At 37.9% G+C, this 19,646-nt stretch overlaps 1 protein-coding gene across 2 annotated transcripts in view; it reads left to right on the top strand.

The window, feature by feature from the left end:
• Positions 1 to 19,646, top strand: part of CPXM2 (carboxypeptidase X, M14 family member 2) — a 202,464-nt gene that overhangs the window by 22,252 nt on the left and 160,566 nt on the right. For both annotated transcript variants that reach the window (XM_027839844.1, XM_027839843.1), the window contains exon 2: positions 1,301 to 1,399. In XM_027839844.1, coding sequence (XP_027695645.1) covers positions 1,301 to 1,399 — 99 coding nt within the window. The remainder of the gene's footprint in view (positions 1 to 1,300; positions 1,400 to 19,646) is intronic.

Here is a 19,646-nt window from a genome sequence, read left to right as displayed (position 1 = left end):
AGAGAGAGAGAGAGAGAGAGAGAGAGAGAGAGAGAGAGAGAGAGAGAAACAGTTCAGGAAGTAACCAAGAAAAGTCAGGTATTATATGCACAATCCTACATCCAAAATCCTTTAGCTTTGTCAAGAGGTTGAGGGTAGGGATGTGGCTAGCCAGGTGACTTTCTAAGACTAGAAACTGCAGAATAGTTAAAGGTCCTCATTGGTAGACGAATTGTCTTCAGCAAGAGACAAAGAGCACAAGGCCTAGAGTCAGGTCTAATTTCAAAGCAAATCTCAGATGCTTTCTGCCAAGCTGACCTTGGTCACATCATGTCGTTTCCTTGGGCCTCAGTTTTCTAATTTGTCAGATGATGGACTTGGATTAGATGACCTCGGAGAGCCTTTACAGCTTGCTCTAGGTCTGTGATCCTAAGTCAAAAGTCTAGTTCCCCCCTTCCCATCCTCCCCAAATATGAAAGGTGTCATGCTTAGATGCTGAGGAAGATACAAAGGTGAGTAAGATACAATCCTTGCCTTTAGCTTTCTTACACTCCAGTTGAGGGAGGTGAGGTGTATACACACATAACTATACTAGAAAATAAAATGGGAAAAATGCATAAGAACAGGGAGGAACATGGGGAACATGGGGCAATGAGAGCTCCTAGAGAGGGAGAGCTCCTTTCCTGCTTGGGCAGGGGGTTGTGGGGTCAGGGCAGCCTTCCTGGAGAAAATGAGATTTGAGTTTCACCTGGAAAGATGGTTAGAATTTCAGTGGATGTAGTCATTTGGTGAAGGATTGGTGTAGGGAAATAGTATGAGCAAAAATATAGGGGTAAGAAAGTAGAGTACATTTGGGAGATGATAAATAATCTAGTTTGACCATAGTATAGAGTATAAAAAGGAGAGAAACTTGAAATAAAGCTTAAAGATGAAGCTGGGCATAGATTATGGAGGGGCTTATGTTTCCTTTATTATGTTACTAATTAAGGGCAGCCAGGTGGCACAGTAGATAGAATGTTGGACCAAATATCAGAAACACCTGAGTTTGAATCTGATCTCAGACACTTACTAGCTATGTGACCTTGAGTAAATCACTTAATCTCTGTCTGCCTCAGTTCCCTCATCTGTAATATAGGAATAATAATAGCAACTACCTCTCAGGGTTATTATAATGATAATAAAATTTTAAATAATTATCATAGTTTACAAAGTGCTTTACAAATATGCTGTTATTGTTGTTATTGTTGTTGTTGTTATTTTTCATCTTTATGTAGTGATGCAAGCATGTACTATAAAAGTAAAGTTGTATTCCTTCCCACAGGCAAAAATGGCAATAAGAAAAGCAAAAAGATCAGGAGTCATGACAAAGTTTCAAATGGAGACTATGAATCCCAAATTGTTTCTGAAGACATCAGAGAAAGTAAGTAAAGAATCTTTGCCATACTCCTGTTCTTCCACATCTGTTTCCTATATAGGTAATGATTAAATGTTTGGAGCCCTTATAGAAAACTAGTGCTTAGTACATATAGTGTAGAATCATATTAAGTAATCAGACACTGATTATGATTGAGATGCTTAGTCATTTATGTGTGTTGTTGTGTTGTTTTGTTTTGTGTTTGACTGCCATTTAAATGACATTTTTAACAAAACATATTTTCATATTCGCCTTGTTGCAAAAGAAAACACCCACAAAAAAACCCAAGAAAAATAAAATAAAAAAGTGTTCTTTAATCTTCATTCAGAGTGCATCAGTTCTGTCTCTGGAGGTAGATAGCATTTTTTATCATAGGTCTTTTGGAATTGTCTTGGATCATTGTCTCAATCAGAATAGCTAAGTCTTTCACAATATATCATTCTTGTAACATTACTGTTACCATTTACAATGTTTTCCTCACTTCACTTTGCATTGGTTCATATAAATCTTCTCAGGTTTTTCTGAAACCATCCTGCTCATTGTTTCTTATAGCACAATAGTATTCCATCATAATCATACACCACTGCTTGTTCAGCTGTTCCCCAATTGATGGGCACCCTCTCAATTTCAATTTCTTTGCCACTGCAAAAGAGTTGCTACAGACCTTTTTTGTACAAATAGGTGCTTTTCCCTTTTCTTGGATCTCTTTGGAATACAGACCTAGTAATGGCATTGCTGGGTCAAAGGGTATGCACAGTTTTATAGCCCTTTGGGTGTAGTACTGAATTTTTTTCCAGAACGGCTAGAATAATTCACACCTCCACCAACAGTGTATTAATGTCCCGACTTTTCTACACACCCCAAGAATTTGTCATTTTCCATTTGAGTCATGTTAGCCAATCTGATAGGTGAGAAGTGGAATCTCAATTTAATTTGTATTTCTCGAATCCATAACAATTTAGAGAATTTTTTCATGTGACTGTTGATAGCTTTGACTTCTATTTCTGAAAACTAGGGTCTGCAGGTGTTCAGGGAAGACTAGTACCTATGGTGTGAGGGCTGTCAAGCCCTTTTCAGGGCTGCTTTCCACCTGTGGTGTCCACCTGCCACCCAACTCTGTGGCTCTAAGAAGCTATATAGTATGTATAGCATCCTCACACCACTAAACCATTTTAGCAGATGAGATAAACCAGGTTGAGGATAAACAAAGGGCCTCAAACCCAACTGTGAGTTAATAGGGTGTCTACCCCATGCACATGAGGACTTCCTTTGGTGGAATGGGTGGATGAGAACAATTTGTTCCAATGGCCATGAAGGTGGCAGAAGCAGGTGTTACGGAGTGCTTAAAGCTTGGTTAGGCATTGAAGACACTAGAGTCATCCACTGCATCCACAGGGCCATCACCAGTCATCTTGACTTTTGTCTTGTCATTGCACTTCTATGACTCTAGAAGACAAAGTGAGGCCAATGATTTTGCACAACTCTGCCTCACTTAGGTCCAACTTACATGCAAGTCAAATGACATCACCCATGCCGTTTTACCATTTTTACCTACCTTGAAGTCTTATGGCAATGGACAAGTGACAAAGCAGCAGGTGCAGATACACTGAGAGCTGTAGTCACAACCCTGCACACAGGTGGCCCAGGGCATAGGGTTGTCTTTTCACTGGACTGAAACAGCAGTGGGATTCAGCAGCACCATGGGTGTCTGAGCAGCCTTTTTTTAAAGCCTGTACTGCTGACCTCCTTGTGTGAGGAAAGGTCTAGAAAAGATGCCAAAAAATTGTCTGCTTCACCTAACTAACCCTGCCTGCTTGCCATGGCAAGTGGGGATCCTACCCTGTTGTGTGTTTGGTCAAAATACACAAAAAATGTGTAAAAACTTTGGTGACACTCTCAAGATCTCTCTGAAACAATTTTGAGACGTAGAAGACACTGGCACAGAGATCCCCCCAGTATGGCATGCCTGTATCAAAGAAGATGCTGTGCTGTATAAACAAAGTAGAATTGTAGTAGCTCAAAAGAAACTTGAGATGAGAAAATTTAGAGACATCTCCACTCCAAAAATTTATGTGGAGTATTTGTGCCTGACCTGTGGCAGAGCCTTCCAAACTCACATTGGTCTGATCAGCCACAGTTGGACATACTGTACCCTGACTCCAACATAGTGATGCCATTTTGGTCCTTTCTGAGCATGAAGGACAACAACTGACTAACTAATTAACTAACTTCTGAAATCTGCCTGTTCATGTCCTTTGACTAATTATCAACTGAGGAATAGCTCATATTTTTATAAATTTGGCTCAGTTCCCCATATAGTTGAGAAATGAGGCCTTTATCAAAGAAACTTGCTGTAAATTTTTTCCCTGTTTCCTGTTATCTTTTTAAATTTTGGCTGCATTAGTTTTATTTGAGCAAAGCCTTTTTAATTTCATATAATCAAAATTATCCATTTTACATCACATAATGCTGTCTCTTGTTTGGTCATAAACTCTCCCCTTTTCCATAGATCTGACATAGATCTTATGCTCATCTAATTTATTTATGATATCATCCTTTATGTCTAAATCATGTATATATTTTGACTTTATCTTGGTGAATAGTGTGAGATGTTAATCTATGGCTAGTTTTTGCCAAATGGCTTTCTAGTTTTTCCAGCAGTTTTTGTCAAATGGGGAGTTCTTATCCCCAAAACTTGAATCTTTAGGTTCATCAAACATTGCATTAGTATGATCATTGACTACAATGTATTGTGTACCTAATCTATTTCACTGATCCATCTATTCCTTAGCCAGTACCAGATTGTTTTGATGGTTACCACTTTGTAATATAGTTCCTTCCTATATAGTAATATAGGTCATTTACCTTCACATTCTTTCATGGATTCTATTGATATTCTTGATGTTTTGTTCTTCCAGTTGAATTTAGTTATTTTTTCTAGCTCTGTAAAATAATTCTTTGGTAGTTTTATTTGTATGGCACTGAATAAGTAAATTAACTTAGGTATACTTGTGATTTTTATCATCTTGTCTCAGCTTGAGCAAATATTTCTCTAATTATTTAGATCTGTCTTTATTTGTGTGAGAAGTGTTTTGTAATTGTATTCATATAATTCCTGGGTTTATCTTGGCAGGAAAACTCCCAAATATTTTATATTGTCTGCAATTATTTTAAATGGAATTTCTCTTTCTAGCATTTCCTTCTGGGTTTCATTGGTGGTATACAGAAATGCTTGTGACTTATGTGGGTTTATTTTATATTCTGCAGCTTTTCTAAAATTGGTAATTGTTTCAACTATTTTTTTTAGTTGATTCTCTAGGATTCTCTAAGCATACCATGATATATCTGCAACTAGTCAGAGTTTTGTTTTCTCATTGTTTATTTTTATTCCTCCAATTTATTTTTCTTATCTTACTGTGACAGCTAGCATATCTAATTTAATAGTGAATAATAGTCATGATGATGATGGACACCCTTGCTTTACCCTTGATCTTATTGGGAAGGCTTCAAGTTTATCCCCATTACAGATAATGCTCTATTCACTACACTGCCTAGATACCCCATTTTGCTGTATGGTCTCCGTGAAAGTTCTTAACAGAGGTATGAACAACAGACTTTGACAGTTCTGAGGGTAGAGGGAGAACTTCTGGGGATTGAACAGCTAATGGCCTTGCTCCATCTGTGCCTTGATGCTCCAGATTTCCAAAGGCTACAGTATAGATTATCCTTTGGGTTGACAACCAATGAAGAAGCTGGAGGTTCTCTCTTTTACACTTGAAGAGTGGGTAGAAGGTCCAGAGAGCCTGGTCCAGAACAATAAGATCTGATCCTCTGATGGGTAGGAATATGATTGATAATCCCTGACCTCTAAGAAAAGTAAAAAGAGGAGAAATGAAATGTTTAATATCAGGGACATGACCATAGGCAAGCTAGTTACTTTCTCTGATGGTTGGTTTCGTCATCTCTCATCTTTTCTCATCTCTTCAAATAAAGAGTTTAGGCCAGAGAATCAATAAGGTCTTTTCCAACCCCATCATTCCATGTAGGAATTCCATTCTGGAGAAAAGTAAGTAAGACATTTTAACAGAGATGAGCTAATTGGTAACTAGGTGATTGGGGCCGTCATACATGTGCTGGCATATGGCAATCCAGATGCAATTTTAGAATCAAGGAAGGTGCTGAGCTCAGGTTCCTGTCAGTATATCACCATCCAATTTGTTGTTAGCCAAGCTCCAACAGATACTTTGCCTTCAAATACCATTGTTATTTCCTCATCATGGAATTATCATCCAGGAAGCCAGTGGGTATAACCTTAAAACTTCTCTTCTCTAAAGTAATGGAAGGCTGTGAAGTGGTAATTAATGGGATCTTTTCATGTGAGAAGAGCTGACATGGTTTTTGTTGACTTAGTAAATGCTGTGACAAATTATTACATCAGGCATCAGATTTCAGGCATGAAATTTCAGGCATTTGGAGCTTATAGGAGATGAGGGAGAAATTGGGAGAACCGAAGCCATAGATAGGTTTTGGACAGATTGCTGTTGAGGAAGTATAAGAAAATGAGGTGGCATCACCTAGTGAATAGAGACCTGGCTTTGAAGCCAGAAGGACCCTGGATGGTAGGGATGGGGGGCATTTATTAAACTCCTTGTATGTGCCAGGCACTGTGCTAAATACTTTTAAAATATCTCATTTGATCTTCGCAACAACCTTGTGAGTTAGGTACTGTTATTTATCCCCATTTTACGATTGAGAAAATTGAGGCCAAGAAAAGTTAAGTGACTTGTCCAAGGTTACACAGCTGGTAAGTGTCTGAGGCTAGATTCAAACTCAGAAAGATCAGTCTGTTCCTAAGTAAACTAGACTCATAGATTTTAAGAGCTGAAAGGACTTCAGAGAGCTTTTGTCAATCCTTTTATTTTTTTTAATAGATGATGAAACTGAGGCCCAGAAAAGATATCATTCTAAGATAATCCTAGTTAGTTGTCCTTGATTTTTGAAGAGAACCAAAATGACATCACCATGTTAAGGTCAGTTACAGTGTGTCCTACTGGTTGATCAGGCCAATATGAGCTCAGAATGTTCTATTACAAATAGTCCATGTAAACACTTGGGGTGGGTTCTCTAAATTTGTACATCTTACATTTCTTTTGAGCTGCTTCAATTCTGCTTTGCTTATAGAGCATATCACCTTCTCTGATGTGGTCATGCCATGCTGGGCAGTCCTGTGCTAGTGTCTCCCACGTCACACAATCAATTCCAGAGTTCTTAAGAGAGACCTTGAGAGTGTCCTTATATCACTTTTTCTGGCCACCATGTAAGCACTTACTCTGTGTGAATTCTTCACGAAATAGTCTTTTTGGCAAGCATATGTTTGGCATTCGAACAATGTGGCCAGCCCATCGTAGTAGCACTCTTGGCAATTTAGTTCAAGAAAGGACCTCAGTATCTGGTGCCTTATCCTGCCAAGTGATCTTCAGAATCTTCCTAAGACAATCAAATGGAAGCAATTCAGTTTCCTGGCATGGCATTGATATACTGTCCAGGTTTCACAGGCATACAACAATGAGATCAGCACAATGGCTCTGTAGACCTTCAGTTTTGTAGGTAGGTTAATACCTCTTCTCTCCCACACTTTCCTTTGTAGCCTTCCAAACACTGAGCTAGCTCTGGCAATGCGTGTGTTAATCTCATTATCTATGTGTGCATCCCTGGAAAGTATGCTGCCAAGGTAAGTGAACTCATCCACAGCATTCAAAACTTCTCCATTTGCTGTAAAGAGATGGATGTTTGTGCCTTGGACAAAGTTAAAGTTCATTATGTATTTGACATGAAGCTTCATGAGAAATTCATTCTTTGGATTCTAAACTATGATTCTTGCCTGAAAGTGGCTCCATTTTTTGGATAACTGTTGAATGAAAAGACTAGAAAGTGTGTTGGATTTGGATTTATGGGGCCTGAGTTCAATTCCTGGCTCCGTTGTTTACTTCCTGTTCGACTTAGGATAATTCACCTCACCTGTCTGGGTCTCAGCTGCCACCTCCATATGATGGATGACGTCTGAGGTCACTTCCAGCTCTATATCCATGATTCTTTGATTGTGAACAGGAAATACATACATACATTATATATATATATATATATATATATATATATATATTTGCTTTCCACTTTCTTGTGACCTGAATATTGGCAGTGTTAGGTTCGCTTAGAGGCCACATGGCTCTTTACTGGTACAAATTAAATTTCCCCATATACCTCCTGAATATGTTAATGGTTTCAATGTGGAGGCCTGTGCCCAATGCATGGAGCTGAGATTTTCCAAGCCCTGGCCTGAGACCAACAATCATGTGCCTGTGTTAGCAGCATAACAGTTCCCAAGCTGACAGCTTTGGGTTTGGGCACATAAACTCATGAAGTTCAGAGACTGTGTTCTTAGCATGCTTCTTAGCACACAGTGGGAGCAGCAATAAATGGCCTACAGTTGTATTTTTACAACCTCAGCTGAACTGAGGCATGGGCCCTGCTGGCCAAGCCCAAGGCAGCCATTTCCCAGTGGGTCATAATTCAAGTGGTGTAGAAAGTTTATGTAAAGCTTGCCTTCAGCATTGACACCCAGAGCAAATGGAGCTTTGGTTCCATAAGATTATTGTGGTTGTTTGGTCATTCCTGGTATTTATGGGTTTGTAGGATGTTAGACCTCAGGGAATCCTTGAGATTGTCTCGTCCCAAACCCGCCATTTTTCAGAGGAGGTCTGTAATGCCAGTCAAACAGCAAGTGAGGGAAATAGCAGAAGTCAAATCAAGGTCTTCTTACTCATGGTCTAATGTTCTTTCTCTTACATCATATTCCCCCAACTTGGTATTTATTTTTGTTTGTTAAACCTGGAGGGAGGAAGTAACTCGATCAGGCACACAGTGAGTTAGTGGCAGAGTCAGGATTCAAACCCAGCTCTTGACCCACAGTTCAGGGCTCTTCCCATTGTATCATGCTGCCAATGCCTTGTTATCTGGTGCTGGCTCTTGTTATCTTGTTGTGGACCTTGATGACTGAGAGACAGGGAAGTGGAGTCCACACAACACCGCATGCAGACGCAGAGGACTCGGGCTTAAACCCGAGTGAGTGACCTTGGGCTACCATTGAACCCTCAAAGCCTCAGTTTCCTTATCTGTAAAATGAGTATGAAACTATGTCAAAGATTCCTTCCAGTTCTAAATCTGAAAACCTCTCTTCACTGCCCTTGTCATCCTAGAGGATAGAATTTGTCTGACATTGTTAACTAGTGAGCTATTCTACATGAGTGAATTTGCTGTGGAGGAAGGAAGAAAGGAAGCACAGCATTTATTAAGCACCTACCATGTGCCAGGCACCATGCAAAGTGCTTTACAAGCATTATCTCATTTTATTCTTCCAATTGCAGAAGATATTGTCTGTGACCTAAGAAGCAAGGAAGAGTTGGCTATTCTTACCAGAGTCCTTGGTCATGTAAAATGATCTTCAAGAAATGGAAATTTTTTAAAAACTCCAAAATAAGTGAAATAGTAATGTTAATTGCCACTGGCCTGGGAGTACTTTACACTGCACATGAGTACTTTATAAATATCTCCTTTGATATCCACAACAACCTTGTGATTTAGGTACTATTTTTATTTCCATTTTATAATTGAGGCAGACAGAGGTCAAGTGACTTGCCGAGGTCACACAGCTAGTAAATGTCTGAGACAGGATTTAAACTCAGTTCTTCTGGACTGCAGGCCTAGAGCACCAACTATTCACTGAACCAGCTATTCACTATACCAACTAGCTAATCAAAATTTCCCCCATTAAGTGCCCAAACTTTTAAAAATAGTTTCAATTTTTGTTGGAAATCTTTTTAAAAATGTATTATAAATTTCCCTTCTTCTTTAAACAGAGAATACAGAAAACACACAATTATTGGAGTTATCACTATGAAATCCATTATTGTATTATGTAGCAATGAAATTCTCTATTTTTATTTTTCTGTCTCTTCCACAGATGTCAGGTTATCAACTGTCATTTCTACTTTTATCATTGTACTTCCAACAATACCACTCACCCCCTTCTCATTTGCCCTTTCTCTTCTTCTGTGGGCTAGAAGACAGGATATTAAAATAGTTAGAATAGTATGTTGAGTAAAAATCAGTAGAGCTCTGAGTGAGGGCCTAAGGAGGGGAAAAGATATGGGCTCTGTGACTGCTATTTTAGCATACTCAGAAGACCTTTTTTTAAAAAAAAAATTTTAAAATGTGTTGTGGAGTTGGAATAACCGAAAGTCTCACAACCGAAAGTCTCACCTATGATTATCTATGGTATTATTTTACTATCATAATTGCCTAAAATGAATCATAATATTAAGATGAGACTGAAATAGACTGCTTTCCTTAAGAAAAACTTTGCTGGCAGTCATCCTACCCTGAGAAGCTAAAGACATCAAGAGAACTGAAAAGTTTCATAGCAAAGAATTTATCTAATGAATTATTAAAATTGTCTTCAAAATACAGCTTACAAAAGAAAATTTCAAGTTTATTGAGTAAAAGAAAAGAATTTATTAACTTGAAATATTCTATTTAAAGATGGCAATGATGGCAAAAACGCAGGGAGATTCTGAATTTGTTCTTTGCAGTGCTGTTGATGGACTGAAGAATTGTCCTTTGCTTTTTTTTCCTCCAGAGGGGAAAAAAGTAATAGATTCCTCATTCTCCATCCCAACTACTATTGTATTTCTACTCAAAATGTTAAAAAAAATTTAACATTAAATATATATGTATGTATATGTATATATGAGCATGCACATTTACACATATGTACATACATCTATATCTAGATCTGCATCTATATACATATCCCATCTTGGATCACTGCCTTGCCATGGCAGAGGGGCTTGCACAGCTCAATGAAACTATGAGCTACGCAGAGGAGGGTTACTCAAGGTGGACAAGTCATGGTGGAGAGTTCTGATAAAAGGTGATCAACTGGAGAAGGAAATGGCAACCCACTCGAGTATTTTTGCCAAGAAAACCCCATGTACAGTATTAAAAGAAAAGAAACCACTCAGATCACGTGTGTCCAACACTCTGCTAGGTAAGAGTGAAGGATAACTACAAGTATCTCCAGTGAAATGGCTGAGCCAAAGCCAAAAATGAAACTCAGTTGTGGACATATCTGGTGACGAAGGAAAGTCTGATGCTGTAAAGATCAATATTGCATAGGAACCTAGAATATAAGACCTATGAACCAAGGTAAGCTGGATCTGGTCAAAGAGGAGATGTAAAGATTAAACAGTGTGTCAGTGAACTTAAATGGATAGGAATGGGTGAATTTAATTCAGGTTATTACTATATATACTTCTATGGTAAAGAATTCTTTAGAAGAAGTGGGGTAGTACTCATGGTCAATAAAAAGGTGAGAAAAGGAGTACTTGGTTATAATCTCAAAAATGACAGAATATCTTTTCAAATCCAAGGCAAACCACTCAACATCACAGTAACACAAGTTTGTACTCCATGCACTGATGCTGAAGAGGCCAAAGTTAATCAGTTCTATGAAGACCTACGACTTCTAGAAATATAATCTTCTAGAAACAATACCAAGACCTACAATCTATAAATAACATCAATAAAGATGTCACATTCATCATGGGAATTAGAATGCTAAAGTTGGAAACCAAAAGATGATTGGAATAGCAGGCAGGTTTGGCCTTGGAGTACAAAATGAAGCATGGCAGAGATTGATAGAGTTTTGTCAAGATAACTCATTGGTCATAGCAAACACTCTTTTTCAACAACCCAAAAAGTGACTCTACACATGGATGTCACCAGATGGTCAATATAGAAATCAGGTCAATTATATACTTTGCAGCCAAAGGTGGAGAAGCTCTATATAGTCAGTTAAAACAAGACCTGGAGCTGCCTGTGGTTCAGATCATGCGTTTCTCATTGCAAAACTCAGACAAATTAAAGAAAGTAGGGAAGACCACTAGAATGTATAGGTATTACCTAAATAACACTCCTTATGAATGTGAAGTGAGTGTGGTGAATAGATATAAAGGATTAGATCTGGTAGTGTGCCTAAAGAACTATGGACAAAGGTTTACAATATTGTATAGGAAGCAGTGATGAAGAACATTCCAAAAAAGAAGAGCAAGAAAGGAAGGAAAGCTGTGACAAATCTGGACAGCATACAAAAAAGCAGAGACATCATCTTATCAACAAGTGTCCATACAGTCAAAGCTATGGTTATTCCAGTAACAATGTATGGCTATGAGAGTTGCACTATAAGGGTAGGTGAACTCTGAAAAACTAATACTTTTTAATTGTCATGGAAGACTTTTGAGAGTCACTTGGACAGCAAGGAGATCAAAGCTGTCCATAATTAAAGAAATTAATTCAGGCTATTCACTGGAAGGTCAAATACTCAAGCTGAAGCTTAAATACTTTGGTGACATAATGAGAAGACAGGAAACATTGAAAAAGACCCTAATGTGGGAAAAGATTGAAGACAAAATGAAAAGAGGACAACAGAGGATGAGATGGATAGATAGTGTCATGGAAGCAATGAACATGAGTTTGAACAGACTTTAAAAAATAGTGGAGGATAGAAGGGCCTGGTGTGCTACGGTCCGTGGGGTCACGAAGAGTCAGACACAAGTGAACAACAAAAATATACATATACCAGTAGGTTAGCAGCCTGAGATTGTGAGATGAAGATGACTTTAACGTTGTTTCTCATTAAAGCTGCAGCAGACATTTTTGTTCCTATCTTTCATTTCAATACCTTGTGTTTGTATAACAATCCGTTCTTCAAAGAACATTCCACACCTAAGTTTACTTACCCAACTACTCTGAGAGTTGGGTAGAATTTTTGTTCCATTTTACAGCTGGGTACTCTGAGACCCAGAAGGATGAACTGATTTATTCATGTAATATATAAAATATCTCTGGCATCAGAGCAAAACTAGGCAATGCTTCCCCTATGACGTCAACAATTGTGATCAAACTAGGCATAAGAGTGAATATTCCTACTTTATTTATGTTCCTTCTTATTTGTTTTCTCCCATCAGGTTTGTATCTGTTTATCTTTAAGCTCATAGCTTTGGTCCTTTACTGGGCTGAAGTCGAAGTTAGGAAAACATGAAATCAAACACTCCATCAGACTTTTACTAGATATATAATCACGTACAAGTCACATAACCTCCCTTAGCTTGAGTTTCCTTCTCTTTTTCATAGGGAATAAAATAACCATGGAACTTACCTCTTAGGCTTGATATAGTTAAAAGAGATACTGACAGTAAAACTCTGTATAAATTTATAGTCCCAGGCCAATGGCAATCTCCATTATTATTTTCATTTTTAGGAGGTTTTTTTCTTTAAATTTCCATTTCTTGAAGATCAGTTTATATAACTCTGGAAATAATAGTCAACTCTTATCTGTTTCTTGATTTTCTTTCCTGTCTTCCTAGGAAGATAGGTAGCCTAGTGTGTAGAGCACTGAACTTCAAATTAGGAGTATCTGGGTTCAAATCCTGCCTCAGACACTTGCTGCCTATGTGACTTCCCTGAGTCTCAATTTCCTCATCTGCAAAATGGGAATAATAATAGCATCTACCTTACAGTGTTGTTGTAAGTATCAAATGAAGAAAAATATGTAAAGTGCTTTGCAAACATTAAAGTGGTATATAAATACCAGGTAATGTGACTCTTCCTAAGTTGCCCCCCACAAAAGATGCTTCATCCCTCATCCTCCTCTCCCTAGTTAAGGACAGAGTTGATACTATTTTGTAGTCAGTAGACTCATTCCTTAAGATCCTCCTGTCTCTACCACTGGGACACTTGAATGGCATTTTCTCATGAGACAAAACTGCAACAACATGTTTTTTCTGGCCCAAAGTACATACTATAGAGCAAGGGTGAAAAGGGTTTACATTTTTGGCTTTATCACACTTGTCTGAATGCCAAGATTAATTGGCTGCATCTTATGTCTGAAGGGACTCCACATCACCCCATGAGGAAATTTACGTGTCTCTGGGGAGTGTTGAGGGAAGCTGTGTTGTCTTGAGGAGCACTGGGGCGGCTGTAGTATGAAGACAGTCATAGGGGAGGGCTTTGCCTTCCTTGATGTTGCTGCTCCTTCCGCCTCCCACCCCGCAAAAGGAGAAGGTTAGGGAACTGGGAAATTGTTCTTGGTGCCCAAGACTGCATGTTACTTCTCCTCCCTCCTGGAGGGAGGAGACAGAGGTGGCAGCCCTTATGAAAACCTTCACCTTTCTCCACCTGTAGGAGGTAGTCAAGAGCAACGGCTGTCATTGGAGCTCGTGGCCAATGACATCAATTCCTTCTCAGACCAATCATAAATCTCTCAGGTGAAGCCTTCCCTTGTCTGACTGCTTCTAACTGCCACAGTTTACCAGTCTCCCTTTGGTGTATCCGAGTCTTCTCAGATTCCTTTCCTTCTTTTGCTGTTTCTGCTCTGTTCAGTGGCTTAAAAGAATGCCTCCTGACTCCTAATCATCACTTTTCACCTAAAAAGTCACAACTCTCCCCATTTTCCCAATGAAATGGTCCTTTTTAGAGTCATACCTCAGTCTCCAAATGTGTAAATAATTATTTTCTGTTTATATATGTGAATTAGTTGAAGATTCTCATCATGCTTTGCAGACCTGTAGTTTCTGACATAATAGTCTTTCTTTGCTGCTTCTTTACATTCACATTTCTCCAGTTTTTAAGAGTTAAGAGATATTCTCTGGCTTGTTATAATGTTAAATTGTCCCCATATAAACAAGGCATTACCCCACCTTGTTGACAAAGAATACGAGCTCTCAGATTTATACTACAGATATTTAATTTTCCCCCCAAACTATCCAAGTCTCATTCATCAGAAAGCTATATTTTTTTTTTCATGGAAAAGGCATTTTATTCTTAGTTATTTATTTTTATCTCAAAAATGACAATTAATGCCCAAATAAAAAGCAGGTATTCAGCAATATCATTTGCTCATTACAGATTTTTTTAAAAGTTCACACACTGCTATTTTGATTTTTAATATTGATATCTGCATTTTTGGAAAGCATGATAAAGATCTGAGTAGTGAATATAATTATGCTCTCAGAAAAGACTTTTGCTTATGTTCCTATTGATGTGACTTTTAAGGATACCAATCCTTCCCAAGGAAGCCATAGCAATTTCCAAACATCATTCTTAAAAAAACAAACAAACAAACAAAAAAACCTCTTAGGAAATAATTCAGTCACAAATATTATCCATATTATATAGATATAGAGATTGGGCATAGGCAAATTATAATAACTCAAGTCACACGGCTCTATGGAAGATTATCCACTAACAGAATAGACTTTTGGATTCTGTTTGGTGCTGTAGCTACTTCATCAAAGCTTAAAAAAAAAAGTTAAAAAAAAGAAAAATTACAGCAAAAAACACATTCAGGAGGAAAGTAAATTAAATTATACAAAAGCAAGACACCCTATACTAAGAGACATAGAGATTTTCATCCAATTACACTATAGCTCTAGTTACCACCTTTAGTAGGACAAGAAAATATTATATGAACAGGGCTCCAGACCAAATGACTAAGAATATACAGGGTTAAATGTCAATTTAACATAAAGCCAACATAAAGAATGATCCAAACACTCAGGAACTTAAACAGGATGGATGTATCATGTATATAATTCTAAATATTATTAAGCACTTCCTTTTATTTGAGAATCTATATAATAATTTACAAGCTATAATATACAAACATATATATGAAAAGTCAGAGAAGCCAAAACACAAAACAATTGAATATGCACTGACCTGTTACTTTTAAGGTACTGCGTAACTACAAATATTTAAGAATGCTAACATTCCAATCATAAGGTATCTTCTAGTATTGAATAAATTTGAAGAATTCAAATAACCAGTCATTTATTAACAACAAATAGTAGGTGCTTACCATGCCAAGAAATATTCCATTAACCATCAGTCAATCAACATTATCAGGAACAAAAAGTCATAAATGAACTTGCACATTTCCCATCTATTTGCCCCAAATTTAGGGTATCTAAATAAGTATTAACTAATAATTTGGCTTTTATTACTACTAGATGATCTTAGACAAGTCACCTAATCTCTCTGGGCTGCAGTTTCCTCATCTGCAAAATGAGTTGATGATTCCTAAGGTCCTGCTCAACTCAAAAGCCATGATATTAAAATAAAAATCTGCCCATCCAAAAGTTTACAGCAATCAAAAGGCTACCAGATAAGACTTTTAAAGGAAAAAAGCAGAAAGCTATATTTTTCATATATATATATATATACACACACACACACACATATATATATACAAATACACACATATATATACGTACACAGATATCTATATCTTTAACAATATGTAGTAAAATAAAGTTCTTTTTCTATTCATAGCAAGTATAGAAATGTTCGTAACACTAGCAAGATCTTATATTCTTTGATTATATATGTGTTTGTATGTGTGTGTATATGTCTTCCTTTACCAAAAAAAATCCACTTTTTTTGCTCTTTTCATCGTTAATTTTTCCTTGTGAAAAGGCCTTTACAAAGTCAGAATATCTTATATTTACATTCATCTTTTCTTGTAACACAATAAAATTCCCTCACATTCACATACCATAGTCTGTTTAGTCATTCCACAAATGATGGACATCCACTTTGTTTTCCCATTTTTGCTATAGGAGGCATGCTGCTAGGAATATTTTGTCCTTGTAGGGCTTTTCTTTCTGTCTTTAATCCCTTTGGGATGCTTGCCCAGTTGAGGAATCTTTGGGTCAAGAGTATGAAAAGTTTAGTAACCTTTCTGCAGTTCAAATTCTTTTTGAGAATGATTAGACTAAGGCACAGTTCCACCAGCAATATAGTAATGACTGACTTCCTCCAACCCCTCCTACATTGACTAATTTTGCTTTTGCAAAATTTACTGGGTTTGAGGTAAAACCACAGAAAACTGCATGTCTTTCTTTAGTGATTCAGGGAATTTTTAATATGATTGTTGATCATTTTATGGAGCAAATATTAGTAGATAAACTTATTTGAGAATAAATCTTTGACATAAAGCTCAGTTTGCTGCCATTTGAAAATATATCTTTCCTGCTTTCCTAGATTGCTAACAACTTTCACTTTCACTTTCTCACATAGAGATTTATGAGCTATTGCATATTATAACTATCCCTGGAGCTTCTTTTGCCTCTATTAGACTAAACACCTTAAGGGTAGTAATTACTTACCTGTACTTTATATCTAGCCTCGTGCTTAGCCCAGTGCTCTTCATACACTAAAATGTTTGTTGAATATTGAATTATCAGTTAACTAGCACTTATTGTTTACCTACTATATACTAGACACTGTGCTAAACATTGGGAATACAAAGGACAAAAAAATCTCTTTTCAAGGAACTCACAGTCTAATGAGAGAGACAACATGCAAACAATTATGTGCAAACAAGATTTATATGGGATAAATTGAAGATAAACTCAGAGGTAAGGGAGTAAGATTAAGGGGGCTAGGAAAGGTTTCTTGCAGAAGCTGAGACTTTAGCTGAGACTTGAGGGAAACCAGGGAAGCCAAGAGAGAGAGGGAAGAGGATGGAGAGACTTGCTGGAATGTCAGACAACCCACAGAACTTCTTAGAGTAGGGAGATGGAGGGAGAGACAAATTCAAAAAGCAACACAGACCTTATCCTTTCATTGGACAGTGCAGATAGCACATATAGCCAAGTGTAGAGGCAACTAAATGGCATAGTTGACAGGGTACTGGTCTTGGAGTCTTGCAGTCAGGGAGGCCTGAGTTCAAATCCTGCCCTAAACACTTCCTAGCTGTATGACTCTCAGCAAATCATGTAACTTCTGTTTGCCTTACTTTCTTCATTTTTAAACTTGAGATAATAATACCTATATCACAGGATTACTTTCAAGCTTAAATGAAATCACATATATACTGTGCTTTGCAAACCTTTCAGTACTATATTGTTGTTGTTGAATCATTTCAGTTGTGTCCGACTCTCCGTGACCCCATTTGGAGTTTTCTTAGTTTGTCATTTACTTCCCCAGCCCATTTTATAGATGAGAAAATTGAGGCAAACAGTTAAGCGACTTGTTCAGGGTCACACAGCAAGTAAGTGTGAGGTCAGATTTGAACTCAGGAGGATGAGTCTTCCAGATTCCAAGTCCAGTACTCTACCCGCTGCACCATCTAGCTGCCAAAATGCTATATACAGTGGCAGCTACGTGGCGCAGTGGATAGAGCACCAGCCCTGAAGTCAGGAGGACCTGAGTTCAAATCCGGCCTCAGACCAAACACTTGACACGTACTAGCTGTGTGACTTGGGCAAGTCACTTAACCCTGATTGCCTCACAAAAAAAAAAAAAAAAACAAACAAAAAACTCAAACCAAAATACTATACACATGCTAGCTATTATTAGTTATTATTATTATCTGGTGGCTAAGGAGGGGTGTTTTGGTCTGGAAATTTATATGAATGGTGAATGGGTCCATGGAGTGATTGTTTGACGTGTCCTTTCCATAAATTATCATGTGCATTTGATTACTGTCTCCAGAGAAAAGGTGGAAAACGGGGATGGGGATCATGTGGTACACACTCAACTCCTTGGCAAGAAGATGACAACAGAGGACCATATGGTGAACTCTTTCACACCAATCAGAAGTATAGGGCCTAGGGCAGCAGATGATATACTAGATGGACGAGCAAGAGTGGAATGGTGAAGCAGCTCATTCTCACACGGGGGGTCTGGTAACCAGTTGTCTTTATAAACCACTTACTAGGATTTGTTAAGGAAAGAGTGCCCCTTGCCAACTATCCCATTATAGTTTCACAAATGAACTCTGCTCTTCTGAAAACACTGACCAGACAGCCCTTTCTTAGTCCAGTGACTGAATCCCCAGAACTTGAGTAAGGCACACAAAACTCCCACTAAGAAGATATGGAAGACAGAATACCAGGGAGCAACAGTTGTTGGATAAGTCTGTCTCAGTTGTCTTACCAAAATGCAGTTCTGTTGAAGCAGTCTAGAGCCTAGCATCCAAAAAACTTAGCACACTGCTAGCTTTTGTGGTTCTAGTCTCCATGAGAGTACAGCTGACATTTCCCCATTTCTTGCTGCCAGGAGGCATGAACCTTTCTCCACAACTGCAGTATTCACTGCAATGCACAACTATAACCTTAGTTATCTCCTGCATAAGGGGTGTAACTTCTGATGAAGCTTGATAGCTTAAAGGTGGATGTGAATTGGGAATCAATTTATTTATGCTTTGGTGATGTTTGTGCAAATACAATATTCCATAGGATTGGCCTGTCATCACCTTTTGTCCTGGATATAACAAAGGTATGGTGATATATGGTCTTCACCCTTGTGGATTCACAGTTTAGTTGAGATTTGGCAGTGGAGAAAAGATATTAGTGAGTAGGTACATTCCTTTGATGGGGCATAGTTTTTCACAATAGATAGATAAACAATGTTCAGGAAGGAGAACCTTATTTTTGCATATGATATTCTTTAATATTTCAAAGACAGTACTAACTACTGATGTGCCAGAGGAGCATTCTAAGAACCTTTTCCCAAACTAAAGAGTTAGAGTTGGGTGGAGAGTGTTTTGAGATCAATATCTCTGATTCAGAAGCCTAACCTGCAGTTTTGTGTTGCTGCATCTGGTTTGTGACTTCTGGGATTGGGTTCCTCATTAGGAGTCCTTCTCTAAGATGGGCCTCCTTGTAGATCTGTGCCCAGTACACTTGCCCCATCCACTCCATGTCATTACATTCTATAAAACAAATTAGTCAGCTTTGGATTTTATTAAATAGTTTATATGTGTATATATAAAGATGCATTATGACAATAATACCTGACCTTTATATAATGCTTTAAGGTTTGTAAAGCAGTTTGCCAATATGTAATTTTATCCTCACAACAACCCTTAGAGGTAGATGCTGTTATTATTCTCATTTTACAGATAATGCAACTGAGGCAAATAGAAGTCAAATGGTTTGCTCAGCATCGTACAGCTTTGAACTCGTCTTCCTGACTCCAGGAAGACTTGGCACTCTGTCTGTCTGGCATACTGCACCATCTAACAGCCTCTAACAATGCCTCTGATAAAATTAGAGGCAGCATTATATAAAGAAGAGGGCACTGAACTGAGTCTAAAGACCTGTATTCTAATCCTGACTGTGCTGTCAACTAG

Source organism: Vombatus ursinus, unplaced genomic scaffold (assembly GCF_900497805.2).
Source record: "Vombatus ursinus unplaced genomic scaffold, bare-nosed wombat genome assembly UNPS02014833.1, whole genome shotgun sequence".
In the NCBI taxonomy this organism is placed as follows: domain Eukaryota; kingdom Metazoa; phylum Chordata; class Mammalia; order Diprotodontia; family Vombatidae; genus Vombatus; species Vombatus ursinus.
The sequence above is the reverse complement of the archived record's forward strand: the minus strand, read 5'-3'. Positions and strand labels throughout refer to the sequence as shown.